Here is a 13,879-nt window from a genome sequence, read left to right on the forward strand (position 1 = left end):
GGTGGGCGATGTCACCGAGGCACTGTTAACTTCGAGTTTCTCATCTTTGGGACTTCTTGGGATATAAAATAGTACATTTTATTATTGATTGAGCCAATTGAAATTGGGATTTTCTATTTTTGCAACTGGGTGGAATTTAAATGGATAGGAAAGCAATATGGAAACATGATTAAAGAGCCACGTGTATCTGACACCTGCACCCCCATCTTTGACATGCCAGCTGAGCAGGTCAACTCTGGTCCCAGGGGCAGGAGCTTGACTGGTCTGGGGTTGTGGGGATGGCCAGGAGAGGCAGGAAGGACAGAGTGAATCTAATCAAGGTTGTGAGATGGAGCTAAAGGTCCAGGTGGTGAGACTAAACTGTCATCATGACCAACAGGTCAGCTTGCTGTCAGGTGAAGATCATTTTATCCATTGAGTCCTCAGACACCTTTCTTACAACCTACAGGCTGCAAGAACTTACAAAAGAGTCCAAAAGAGTCCAAGAACTGAAACAGCCACAACAAAATCATTGAATCCAAACTCCAAAAAAGAAACCTGCTTAATATAAAAAGAACCTATCTTTCCCTGACCTTGATATTTTCATCAAGGATCGTTAGCTACAAATCCTCTTGACCTCTCTTGCCCTAGACTGGCAAGTTTGGGAGAAAAACTGAACATTCCCCATCCAGCACTTCCTTTTTTCTCTCCCTGTCTTTCAAATCTGTCTGCCTTCAAAGCTATTGTCCTACTCTTCAGGGGAAAGCCTGAAGTTTTTATTTTGTGGATTGGTCTGAGTTCAATTTGGGGAGCAGTATTAAGATGTTCTCTATGGCTACACATTTAAACCATATTCTTTTTCTTTAGGTTAGAAAAGAAAAACCTATAGTAAGGGTGACATTTTGATCTTTAGCTATCTGACTCCTAAATATATTTATTTGATTTTGAACACAGAAAGGGAGGAGAAAGGCATTATTCATAGGACCCTTAAACCCTAACCCAAACCACAAAATCAAAATCAATAGATATTAATTTAATGCACAACCTCACATTACATCTACTTGTCCACTGCTCTTATATAATCATAGTCCCTGCAGGGTATAGGAGGAGCGTTTTAATATGCTTGATGTCACATGGAATGTGGCCCCAACATTAAGAGGGCCTGGTTCTATGAAGGTCTTAAAAGAGACCAAGCACAGGACTGATGTTTGACAAAAACATCAGAGCCAGGATGGTAAATATGTGAGGGCAGCAGGTAGCATGGGTGAGAGGTATGAGTGGAGTCAGAGGATCTCAAAATGACTACAGTCAACCAGGCTGTGTTTGCTTCTGGAAACATTTTGGGTCTCAGCTGCTGGACCTGAGTCAGCTTAATCTAAAGGTATAAAAACATCATATTGGTGTTAGTAGTATTCTTAGCAGCAGTATTTGTGTTGGAGATAGCTAAAATGTATTGAATATATGTTATTTTAATTTATTCAACCCTCACTGCATCCCTATGAACTAAGTATTGTACTAGCCTTGTTTTCCATTTGAGGGTTAGAGACATTAAGACATTTGTCCAAGATGGCACAGCTAGAAAGTTCTAATTATGGTTTTTTAACCTAGTCATTGTGACGCCACCCTTAACTCTAACTCCCATTGGCCCATGATCCCACTCCCGATATGTTTACTGAGGAAATAACTCAATGGAAGCATATAGAAAAAATTCATATGCACAAAAGTTCCCATTACAGTGTTTTGTATCATTGTGGACAAAGGAAGCAACTTAACTGTACATTGGCAGTGAAATAGCTTAGTAAAGTACGGGATGTCCAATCAACGGATGCTATACGTACTTTAAAAGTAATTGTGAAACTTACATTGAAAAACATATAATACAGCACTAAAAGCACAAAGCAAAAAAGAAAATGCTAACAGTGCTAAAGAATTCTGCCCTCTGTGATCAAAAAACAGAAAGGAAATGTACAAAAACAAAAATAGGGTTTTTAAGAAAATAACAAATGCAATCTAGATTATTTTTTTTTCTTTATAACAGAACTGTTTTCAATGCTGCAGAGGTAATACCTCGCCAATAAAAGCAGAACAGATCAGCACAGGGAGCTGTGTACAAACTCACATGCTCCTGTGCCAGCTAGTTCATTTGGGGGGCGGGGGGTGGCCGCTAGGCATAGTTGTGGGGAGCTGTTGTCCCTGCAGAAACACGACTCAGCCTCCATTCAACCTGTAAATATTAGCCTGACCTTGAAGACTTCTTCAGCAGTGTCAGATTCTCCTCTCCTTATCCAGGTCTTGTTTTAACTAAAAGCAGGCCCTGAAGATATGAGCGAATTTTCCTATGACCATCCCAGAGGGAAGAGAAACTTTGGCCCTGCCTCCAGTCAGCTTGATCCCTGAAGCTCCATGTTGCAGTGAGATTTTCCAGAGGTTTCCCTACATGCTGGTGATATCACTGAGCCGCAGGTTGAAGGGTGTGGGGCATGACAGGAGTAAAGATTTAAACACCATAAACTTTTTCTAGAGGAAATGAGATGTAAATGAGTAAAAGGAAATAGTGAGGTGTAGGATGACAAGAGACAAAGGAAATACTGAGGTATAGGATGACAAGAGACTTTCTCAGATGGTGGAGATAGAAAAACTCAGTCCTAACAGGCCCTCAGTGTAGTGGAAGTACAAGGTCTTCTGTAGGGAACCTGGTTCCATCTCTGGCTCTACCACATCCTGGCTGTGGGACTATAGGCAAATCATTTAAACTTTCTGGTCTTCAGATTCTTCATCTTTAATAGCAATAGCCACCCCTCAGCACAGAATTAAATGAGATGTCCTGAGAAAGCCTTTCTCCCAATGCCTACTCCATAACATAAATGATGCTTCATGGTCTGCCATTTCTCTCCCCGTGGAGATGGGGCTCTCTGTAACCTGCTCAATACGTAGATTTCACCCCAGACTGTGCTTGAGATGCAAAGCATTTCCTGTGTTCTTCAAGCCCAGCCCATGCAATAACTCATGGTGGCTCTAACTCTCCAAGGCAGAACAAGGGATCACTGAGGCCTGCCATGGCTTTCATTAGGAAAGGAAGGGGGTTGGAGCGTGGCTGTCCTGAGGGGTGCACCCTGGAGCCATCCATTCTGTTCTGAGGATGAGTTTCCCCCTTTGCACAGGATAAGAATGAAACACATATAACGACTGAATCAGGTCGCTAGAAACCTCCACTCTGTGGGTGGGGAGAGAGAAGGGGACAGACCCAAGCTGAAGGGGTGGCAGGCAGGCAGCACGAGGCAAGGTGGAAGAGGAAGCAAATTTTTAAGAAAGGCATATATGTGGCTGGAAGGAGGAGAAATAGGTCAACGGGGAGGAATGAAGGGAAAATAGAAACAGTTTGAGCAATGAGGAAGTGAGGCAGACAAGGCAAAAGAGAAAAGGAGAAAAACAGATGTTAAAAAGAGATAAAGGGGATGCATTGAGAGCCGGAAGGCGGTCATGGAAGGAAGGAAGCCACTAGAAGTGGGTTTCTGATCATGACGACGGCAGTGCGAGCCATGCCAGGGCTCCATCACCCTGCTGAAGCGCTAACAAATGAACCAGCAGAATCCTTTTCCTCAAAGCTCTAGAACACAGTTCAAGAGTTACAGTAATAGAGCAAGTGCTTTAAAAATGGCAACAACCAGGAAAAAGTAAAAAGGTTCTAAATGGGCTCTAAGAGCTAAAGGAAAATGTGGACACAGAACTAATGGACATCAGGAAAATGATAGACGAACCCAAAGATAATACCAAGAAGGAGACAGAAATCATGAAAAGAAACCAAACAGAGCCGAAGATCAGAATAACAGAAATAAAAAAATTCCCTGGAGGATTTCAACAGCGGATTGGAGCTGGCAGAAGAAAGAATCAGTGAACACGAAGTTAAGATGATTGAAATTAAGCAGTCTGAGAAGCAGAAAGAAGAATGAAGAAAAGGAAATAGAGTCTGAGAGAGCACACCAATATGCATTGTTCTAAGTCCTAGAAGGTGAAGGAAAGAATATTTGCAGAAATAATGACTGAACATGTCCCAAGCTTAATGGAAGACATGATTATGCACATCCAAGAATTTCAACTCTAAATTCTCTTCTCCAAAGATAGGGAATTCTGAAAGCTGATGAAGAGAAGGCACATATCAAGGGAGCCTCAATAAGCCTAGGTGTCAATTTCTCCTGGGACACTATGGAAGCAAGAATGCAGTGGGATGACACGTTTCCAGTGCTGAAAGCAAAAAAATTGCCCATCAAGAATTTTTTATTGCTCTTTGAGTCTCCAGTATCTTAGAGCAGTTAGAAATAAAAACCTAAAATTGTGGAATTGTAACCCATGTCAAACCCTGAAATATGTTCTGCAACTAATTGTGATGCTGTGCTTTGAAATTTATTGCTTTTTTTTATATATGTTATTTTTCACAAAAAAAAAGAAGGAAAAAAGTTAATTGTGATGATAAAAATACGTATTAGCCTTCTAGCCTCCTATATTCTGGAGCTAGAAGGAAAAAAAATCTGAGAGGATCGTATGGTAGCCCATGACAAACTCTGGGATCTGTCCTATAAATACTTGTTGAAGAGTGCTTTGAAAACTATTGCTTTATTATTTCTTTACTTTGTATATATTTTATACTAAACAATTAAAAAGTTAAAAAAATTAATCAGAAGATCCCTGCGCGCGCTGCGGGGATGGGACGTTGCTAGAGTTCGCGGGTCTAGCTGCTGGGGGTGCAGGCAGCAGCGCGCCAAAGCTGGAATTCTGGAGTCCGCAGGTCCGCGATTAATGCACGCGTTTAAAACTTCCGAGTCTTTGGACGCCATGCACAGAAAACACCTCCAGGAGATTCCCGATCAGAGTAGCAACGTGTCCACCAGCTTCACGTGGGGATGGGATTCAAGCAAGACTTCTGAACTGCTCTCAGGCATGGGGGTCTCTGCCCTGGAGAAGGAGGAGGTAGACAGCGAGAATATCCCCCAGGAACTGCTCTCGAGCCTGGGTCATCCGCAGAGCCCCCCGCGTAAACGACAGAAGAGTAAAGGGAATGACAAAGATTTCGTGATCATCCGCAGGCCCAAGCTAAACCGAGAGAGCTTTCCAGGCGTTTCATGGGACGCCCTGCCAGATGAGCTGCTCTTGGGAATCTTTTCCTGTTTATGTCTTCCTGAACTCCTAAAAGTCTCTGGAGTCTGTAAGAGATGGTATAGCCTAGCGTTTGATGAGTCTTTGTGGCAGACCTTAGACCTCACAGGTAAAAACCTTCACCCTGATGTGATTGGGCGGTTGCTGTCTCGAGGGGTGATTGCCTTCCGCTGCCCACGATCATTTATGGACCAGCCATTAATTGAGCATTTCAGCACTTTTCGTGTACAACACATGGACTTGTCGAACTCTGTAATAGATGTGACTACTCTCCATGCCATTCTGTCTCAGTGCTCCAAGTTGCAGAATCTAAGCCTGGAAGGCCTTCAGCTTTCGGACGCCATTGTCAATAATCTCGCGCAGAACTCAAATTTAGTACGACTAAACCTTTGTGGGTGTTCTGGATTCTCTGAATCTGCCCTGATGACTCTGCTAAGCAGCTGTTCGAGATTGGATGAGCTGAACCTCTCTTGGTGTTATGACTTCACTGAAAAGCATGTGCAAGTAGCTGTGGCACACGTGTCAGAGACCATCACCCAGCTGAATCTTAGTGGCTACCGAAAGAATCTACAGAGATCAGATGTTTCTACCTTAGTTAGAAGATGCCCCAATCTTGTCCACCTAGACTTAAGTGATAGTGTCATGCTAAAGAATGACTGCTTTCAGGAATTTCACCAGCTCAACTACCTCCAGCACCTATCACTCAGTCGATGCTATGACATAATACCTGAAACTTTACTTGAACTTGGAGAAATTCCCACCCTGAAAACACTACAAGTTTTTGGAATTGTGCCAGACGGTACCCTTCAGCTGTTAAAGGAAGCCCTTCCTCATCTACAGATTAATTGTTCTCATTTCACTACCATTGCCAGGCCAACTATTGACAACAAAAAGAATCAGGAGATATGGGGCATCCAATGTCGACTGACACTGCACAAGCCCAGTTGTCTATGAAGTATTTTTTTGCAGGATGGTGTCTTTTCTTTTATGTGGGTCAGAGAAAATAGGCACGAAGCCCAATTGCTGGAGCCTTTGACCCCTTTCCTTCTAGATTTCCTTCTGCTTTCACTCTGCAAGTGCATGGGCATTAGAGAACTATTGAAGAGAGAAAACTATGAAGTGTTGCTTGTTTGGGGAATTACTATAAAAGCTTTGACACTGCCATTTCCTTAAGAACTTAAGTTAGAAGGCTTTTTGAAATTTTAGGAAAATGAGCCTGTATTTCAAGGTTCCTTTAAAGAGTAAAATTTGGACCACCTCTTCCAAGTGTCCTTATTAAGTCTATTTAGAACCAAGCTATAAATCTTGACTGATAAAGTTTTCATAGCCTATATGCTAACTTAACTTTTTTCTATTTAATTTTTCAGTATTGTTTTATAAGACTTAGATTGGAAGAACAATAAGCTATTTGTATTATGAGCTGAATAGAGAGACTTGTAGCATAGTAACACTTGAGGCAATTCTTCTGGGGAAAAAAAAGGAAACTATGCATTTTAAGTTTGACTTATAGGTTTGAAATTAGGTCCCTGGCAACAGATATTCCTGCCTGTGTAATTCATCTTAAAAACCATAAAGCAAACAAACAAAAACCCCAGAGTCAGTGCAGAATTTAAAAGCACAAGAGACAGTTTTCTCAAATGACATTAATTTCAAGTATCCTTTAATTAGCATAAGGTATTATGTTCCCAGAATTCTAAATTAGTTGTGGAAATATAATTGTGGTTTTTAATTTCTGATCAGATGATGTTAACATGGATTCTTTAGCTTTTAAAATGGCTTGCTTTGTTTTAGAAAGGTGATATTAACCAATCAGTCCCTATTTTTGAAATGTACAAAGCAAATTGTTGAATAGAACACTGAATTGAAGTATTCCTTTATCACTGAGGTTCTTGAGGTTATTTTTATCTTACTCTGGAATCAGGAATTTTAAATTGCCTTTTTTTATTGATGTCTTACCACGATTGTTTGAAACTACCCACTTTATAAAATTACTGGACTCCCTAAGAGCATCTGCAGGTTCCTTTCATTCAGAAATACACATTAGAAGCAGGTATATCATCTGTGTAGTTTTAGAGAAGTAATCCCTATTTGCACCTGTATAAAAGTTAAGATTCAGGTGTTAAACCTTTTGATAATATCGGCGCTTTAAAAAAAAAAAGCAGTACAAAGCAAATAGATGACATTATTAACGTTTATTTACATCGGTGACCTCCCAATGTGTTCAAAATGAAGCAGTAAAACCAAAACCCATCATTTCTATTACATTAATTTTTCTTTTTATTTTAATCATATTTTTCAAATATGAAAAACAGTAGCATGAAGCACCCTTATCTGCTGAGCTCTAAGGAAAAACATTTTGGAATAGTATTGTACAGGAAATGATTATGTTTCAATTTATTAGTAGTTTAAAAGTGCTAAATACTACTTGAAATTATTGTTTACAGATAAGTGAAAAGAGAACTGGTGATAGGATGTGGTTGGATGGTAGCTTCCAAATGGCATATGCCCTCAGATATATACTTCCAAACTCAAGTCCAGCCATAAGCTATTTTGCTAAGGTGTCAGAGTAATCTGTATTTTTGTATGTGATTTCTACTTTTATAGATTTGTTTTGAAATAAAACACACTTTTATAAAAAAAAAAAAAAAAAAAATTAATCAAAAGATCCCACCCAATTTGGGCTATGAATAAAGTATTTGAAAAGTCCCCCTGGGGGACTAGGGAGAAAGGAGGAAATATTCAACCTCCCCATTTGGAGAATTTCTGATATTCTCTCAATCAGTGGGGACAACCACATAAATAGGCTGAGTCCTCAATCTAGGGGTTTGCCCCTACGAAGCTTATTCCTGCAAAGGATAGGCTTAGCCTACTTAAAATTAGGCTTAAGAATTGCCCCCACAGAACCTCATTTGTTGCTCAGATGTGGCCTCTCTCTCTAAGCCAACAGTGAACTCACTGCCCTTCCCCCTACATGGGACATGACACCCTGAGGTGTAAATCTCCCTGGCAGCATGGGACAGGACTCCCAGGATTCGCTGGTACCCCTCAGCATCATGGGATTGATAAAGTCTTTTTCTTTTTTTTTTTTGCATGGGCAGGACTGGGAAATGAACCCGGGTCTCTGGCATGGAAGGTGAGAACTCTGCCTGCTAAGCCACTGTGGCCTGACTGATAAAGTCTTCTTGACCGCAAAGAGGAGGAGAGAAATGAGACAAAGTAAAGTGTCAGTGACTGAGAGATTTCAAACAGAGTTGAGAGGTTATCCTGGAGGTTATTCTTATGCATTATACAGATGTCTATTTTTGGTTTATGGTGCATTGGAGTGGCTGGAGGGAACTACCTGAAGCTGTTGAGCTGTGTTCTAGTAGTCTAGATTCCTGAAGACGATTGTATAAAGATACAGCTTTTATAATGTGACCGTGTAATTGTGAAAACCTTGTGTCTGATGCTCCTTTTACCCAGGTTATGGACAGATGAGTAAAAAAATATATAGATTGGGCAGTGCGACCGTAGCACAGTGGCAGAATTCTTGCTTGCTGTGCCAGAGACCCGGTTTCGATTTCTGGTGCCCGCCCATGCAAAAAAAATTAAAAAATAAAAAAATATATATATATAGATTAGATAGATAGATAGATAGATAGATAGATAGATAGATAAAGAGAGAGAGAGAAATAAAAAATAAATAAATAATAGGGGGTGTGCCGGTTTGAAATGATGCATGTACCCTAGAAAAGCCATGTTTTACTCCTAATCCCATTTTGTAAAGGCAGCCACTTCTTCTAATTGCTAATTCAGCATTGTATGTTTGAAACTGTGATCAGGTCATCTCCCTGGAGATGTGATTTAATCAAGAGTGGTTGTTAAACTGGATTAGGTGATGACATGTCGCCACCCATTTGGGTGGGTCTTAATTAGTTTCTGAAATCCTATAAAAGAGGAAACATTTTGGAGAATGGGCGATTCAGAGAGAGCAAAACAGAATGACATAGCCATGAGAAGCAGAGTCCACCAGCCAGCGACCTTTGGAGATGAAGAAGCGAAATGCCTCCCGGGGAGCTTCATGAAACAGGAAGCCAGGAGGATAAGCTAGCAGATGACACTGTGTTCTCCATGTGCCCTTCCACTTGAGAGAGAAACTGTGAACTTCACCAGCCTTCTTGAACCAAGGTATCTTTCCCTGGATGCCTTTGATTAGGCATTTCTATAGACTTGTTTTAACTGGGACATTTTCTTGTTCTTAGCACTGTAAACTAGCAACTTATTAAATTCCCCTTTGTAAAAGCCATTCCATTTCTGGTATATTGCATTCTAGCAGCTAGCAGACTAGAATGGGGGGATAAGGGGTAAAATAAATTGGGTAGTTGGAAATTCTAGTGGGCAATGAGAGGGAGGGGCCAGGGGTATGGGATGTATGATATTTTTCTTTTTACTTTTTATTTCTTTCTCTGGAGTGATGCAAATGTTCTAGAAAAGTTGTGATGAACACACAACTGTGTGATGATATTGTGAGCCATTGGCTGTACACCATGTATGGACTATATGTGTGTGAAGATGTATCAATAAAAATATTTTTTTAAAAAAGAATTCTATATCTGGCAAAGCTATTATCCAGAAAAGAGGAAGCTATTAAGACATTACCAGGTAAACAGAAGCTGAGGAAGTTCATTTCCACCAGACTAGCCCTATAAGAGATGCTAAAGAAAAGTCTGCAGGTTGAAACGAAAGAACACTAGGCAATAATTCAAAGCCACATGAGGAAATAAGGTTCTCTGGTAAGGGTAACAACATGGGTAAATACAAATGTCAGAACCGTTGTATTTTTGGTTTGTAAACCCACCTTTTACTTCTTACAGGATTGAAAATGAAAATAAATTGTAACAAGTAATGATCAAAAAAAGAGATGGAAAGGATAGGGGTGAGATGAAAAAGAGATGAAAAACATCTGAGAAATTGATAGAAAAGCCTAATTCCTATAATTCCTCTGCATCCTGGAGATATCATCCATCCATGCCCAGGGGCAGGAGCTGTTCCCCACGTGGAACGGCTCTCCATGGTATCAGGGAAAGGAAATGCTACTGTTGGTGGATTTGTCTGTGAAGGTAGGTGATCCTTGTTTTGGGGGTCCTCTGCCCCACAATGCTAGGCCAGAATAAAGAAAGTTTCGCATCCATGAACAAAGGACTGACTGGACAGTGCATACAATCATTGGCAAAACCCTATCCGGACTGCGAAAGGGGGCAGCGATGGCTTCTAAGAAGGCTGAACTTAGGTAAAATTGGGACTTAAGCCAGATTTGTCTTAGGTACCTCCTCTCTTTTTTGGCGTTTCCCTCCAGTTTTTACTGTGTGCTCAGAATTCTTCTGCTCTTGCCCCTGTCCACCAACTTTGGGGCACATCAGCTTGTGAGGACAGATCTTCTAAACTCATTGACCCAAAAAGCAGAAGTGGCTAAGAAAACCCTCAAAGTTCAGATGGTAGAATTTGGTGAAAGAGCTCAGACCTCCTCTGGTTGACACCACATGATGGTTCTGCCTTCTGCACTCCAGATTTGGTGTCTCCCCAGCACCTCCCCCTGACTGGGCCACCCACTGTCCTTGTTGTGGGCTGGGTGTAAGCCTGTGCCAGACCGCCCTCTGCCCCATCTCTCATGAGACTGTCGTGAGGATGAGAGGGACTTCCTTTCCAGTTCTACCACCAGCAGAATGGGTGGGTCCAGCATGTGGTGGAGATTGCCCTCAGGCCCAGGGTGTTTCCCCAGAAGTGATGTCAGAGCCACCTCAGCAGGCGTGTGTGGGTAAGCCTGAACGCACCAGTTGTGTTTACTACATCTTAATATCTTTTATACAGATGATTTTATTTTAGTCATCTTTATTTTATATATCTATTAAATATATACAAAAAAATTCTAACAGGAAAATTAAACCACCAAAATATATATTTCAAGAGCTCTTATCTTTTGATGATACATACAGAAATAAGTCTAAATAAAAAAGATGAGGTCTGATATTTGTCTCAAAGTAGTCTGGTGGTGGGGAGGGAAGGAGGAAGTGTAGACAGACAAAACAGACCATAAGCCCAACTCTGAAAGTGAAATCATTGCCCTCTCCCCTACGTGGGGCATGACATCCAGGGCTGAAAGTGGCGGCGTGGAAGATGACTTCCAGGGATGAGTCCGGCTCTGGCACCGTGGGATCAACAATGCCATCCTGACCAAAAGGGGGAAAAAAGTGTAACTAAAAAAGCATCAGTGGCAGTGAGAGTTCAAATAGCGTTGAGAGGCTACTCTGGAGGTTGCTGCCATGCAAGCTTCAGTTAGACATTGTTACCTACCATAACCTGCCAAACCCCAACCAGGACCATTCTAGTCAATCCTAAAGAACACCTAGGGCAATATATAAGATTCCACAAGGGTTCCATGTACTAGAGTAACTTTCCAGAAACCTACAACCTCCATATGTGTCCCTGGACCAGATAAGCCCTGAAACCTAGAGGGCCCAGCCTCTCCAGAACATCAGATAGTTCCATCTCCCTACCCCATATTAACGACAGACCCTTCTAACATAAAAAAGTTAGAATGGCCATAGCCTAAATAACCCTAAAGAGAGGGAAAGATCAAAGGTGATGGTGGAGTTATACAGAGAAGATAGGATCTAACAAATGAATATGGATGCTGAATCATTAAATAGATATCTTTTAGTCTCCAGTATCTTAGAGCAACTAGAACTAAAAATCTAAAATTGTGGAATTGTAACATATGCCAAACTCTGAAATATGTTCTATAATTAATTGTTGTGCTGTGCTTTGAAATTTATTGCTTTTTTGCATATGTGTTATAAAAAGAAAAAAAACAGTCAATTGTGATGATTCAAAAAAAAAAAAGCCCATGAGTTGAAAATTGTTGAAGCTGGGTGATAAGTAAAATGTTGAGGCTGAGAATTCATTATAGTATTTTCTCTACCTTTATATATGTATATATTATGATTGAAATTTTACAAAATTAAAAATTACCATTTTTTAACTTGAAACATTAATATACATTTTTAATAAGGATTGATGGCACATATAGATATTATATTTGTTTTCTAAAAAATTGTATTTCTTGTAAGTTTTATGATCACTATATAATTTTTTTCTTTTGAGCCATACATATCCTTCCATGAAACTTTTCCTTATTTGAAAAAAAAGGCTACCAATTACCCCACCCCATATTTTTTCAGTCTTTTTTCTATACATAGATATACATATAGAGAGAGCATACATATATATATATATATTATACATATATGCTATTCTAAATGGGATTTATAAAAATGTGTTGAAACTAAGACCTTATTTTTAATTCAGTATTAATATTTTCAAACTCTAGTTCAGGGATTTCAAAATATGTTTTGCATCAATCTTTTGAGATACTTCTCAAAAAAGTGGGTATCTTATGGTCAAATAATTCTGTGAAAAGCTGCATACCATGGAATGTGTGATGCATATTAGCACTGGATTATAAACTACTGGAGAACAAAAAGTACATGAGCTTGTTCACCATCCACAGACCCTAGCAGAGAGTCTGGCCTGAGCAAACACTCAACAAATGGTTGGTGGATTAAAAAAAAGAGAGAGAGAGAGAGAAGGAAAAGTTCTGCAGCAAAGAAACGGTTAACCTTTATTTAACCTAGTGTTGCCCAAGCGTATTTATCTATGAAACCCTCTTATGGAGGAACACCTCTGCATTAACATTCCTTGAAATATATTTTCCCTGGATCCATTTGGGAAATGGTCTCGAGGCATTTTACAAATATTAAGCCTAGTCTCAGAGAGTTGGCAGAAGGAGGCATGGGTTTACAGACCAGGGCTGCATGGGCTGTTTCCTTGCCTGTAAACTGTGTCCAGGGTCCAGATGGCTGATCTTGAAATCAAACCCAGGCTGGCACCCAGTTCACTTTCTTCTTGCCCAAAACTTTCTCCTGATGTCTGAGGTTGGACTCGCCCAGTGTGTGGGTGGAGGGTGAAGAGGAAGAGTGAACAAGGTGCAGGGATGCTCAGTGAAGAAAGATCAACCACGTGTCTCCTGTTTCATCATTGTTGAGGCATAGCAGGCAGCGTGAGCCTAGGGGGATAGTGAAGAAACATGCAAATCAGGACTCCTGCTTGTGAAGAGGGCTCAATGCAGGAGCCAGAGATGAAGAGAGGAGCGTGGCAGAGACAACAGTTCACCAACCTCCAGGTCCACTTTTTTTTTTTTATTAATTAAAGAAAAAAAAGAAATTAACACAACATTTAGAAATCATTCCATTCTACATATGCAATCAGTAATTCTTAACATCATCACATAGATGCATGATCATCATTTCTTAGTACATTTGCATCGATTTAGGAAAAGAACTAGCAAAACAACAGAAAAAGATATAGAATGTTAATATAGAGAAAAAATAAAAATAATAATAATAATAAAAAAAGACAAACAAACAAACAAACAAAAAAACTATAGCTCAGATGCAGCTTCATTCAGTGTTTTAACATAATTACATTACAATTAGGTATTACTGTGCTGTCCATTTTTGAGTTTTGTATCTAGTCCTGTTGCACAGTCTGTATCCCTTCAGCTCCAATCAGGTCCACTTTTTACCCTGAATACACAGTTTGACTACATTTCCCAGGTTTCCTCGCAGTTAGGTATAGCCTGACTGAGTTCTAGGCAATGGAAAGTGGTAAGAAGTGATGGTGCCTACTACCATGCCTGGCCCCTAAACGTTCA

General features: G+C 40.3%; 1 protein-coding gene across 1 annotated transcript; it reads left to right on the forward strand.

The window, feature by feature from the left end:
• The first annotated feature begins 4,686 nt into the window (after positions 1–4,686).
• Positions 4,687–7,747, forward strand: LOC143643740 (S-phase kinase-associated protein 2). The gene has a single exon (XM_077112289.1). It carries the CDS (start codon positions 4,774–4,776, stop codon positions 6,082–6,084), a length of 1,311 nt encoding a protein of 436 aa, XP_076968404.1. The 5' UTR covers positions 4,687–4,773; the 3' UTR covers positions 6,085–7,747.
• Positions 7,748–13,879: the final 6,132 nt, after the last annotated feature.

This window comes from Tamandua tetradactyla, chromosome 8, assembly GCF_023851605.1.
Source record: "Tamandua tetradactyla isolate mTamTet1 chromosome 8, mTamTet1.pri, whole genome shotgun sequence".
In the NCBI taxonomy this organism is placed as follows: domain Eukaryota; kingdom Metazoa; phylum Chordata; class Mammalia; order Pilosa; family Myrmecophagidae; genus Tamandua; species Tamandua tetradactyla.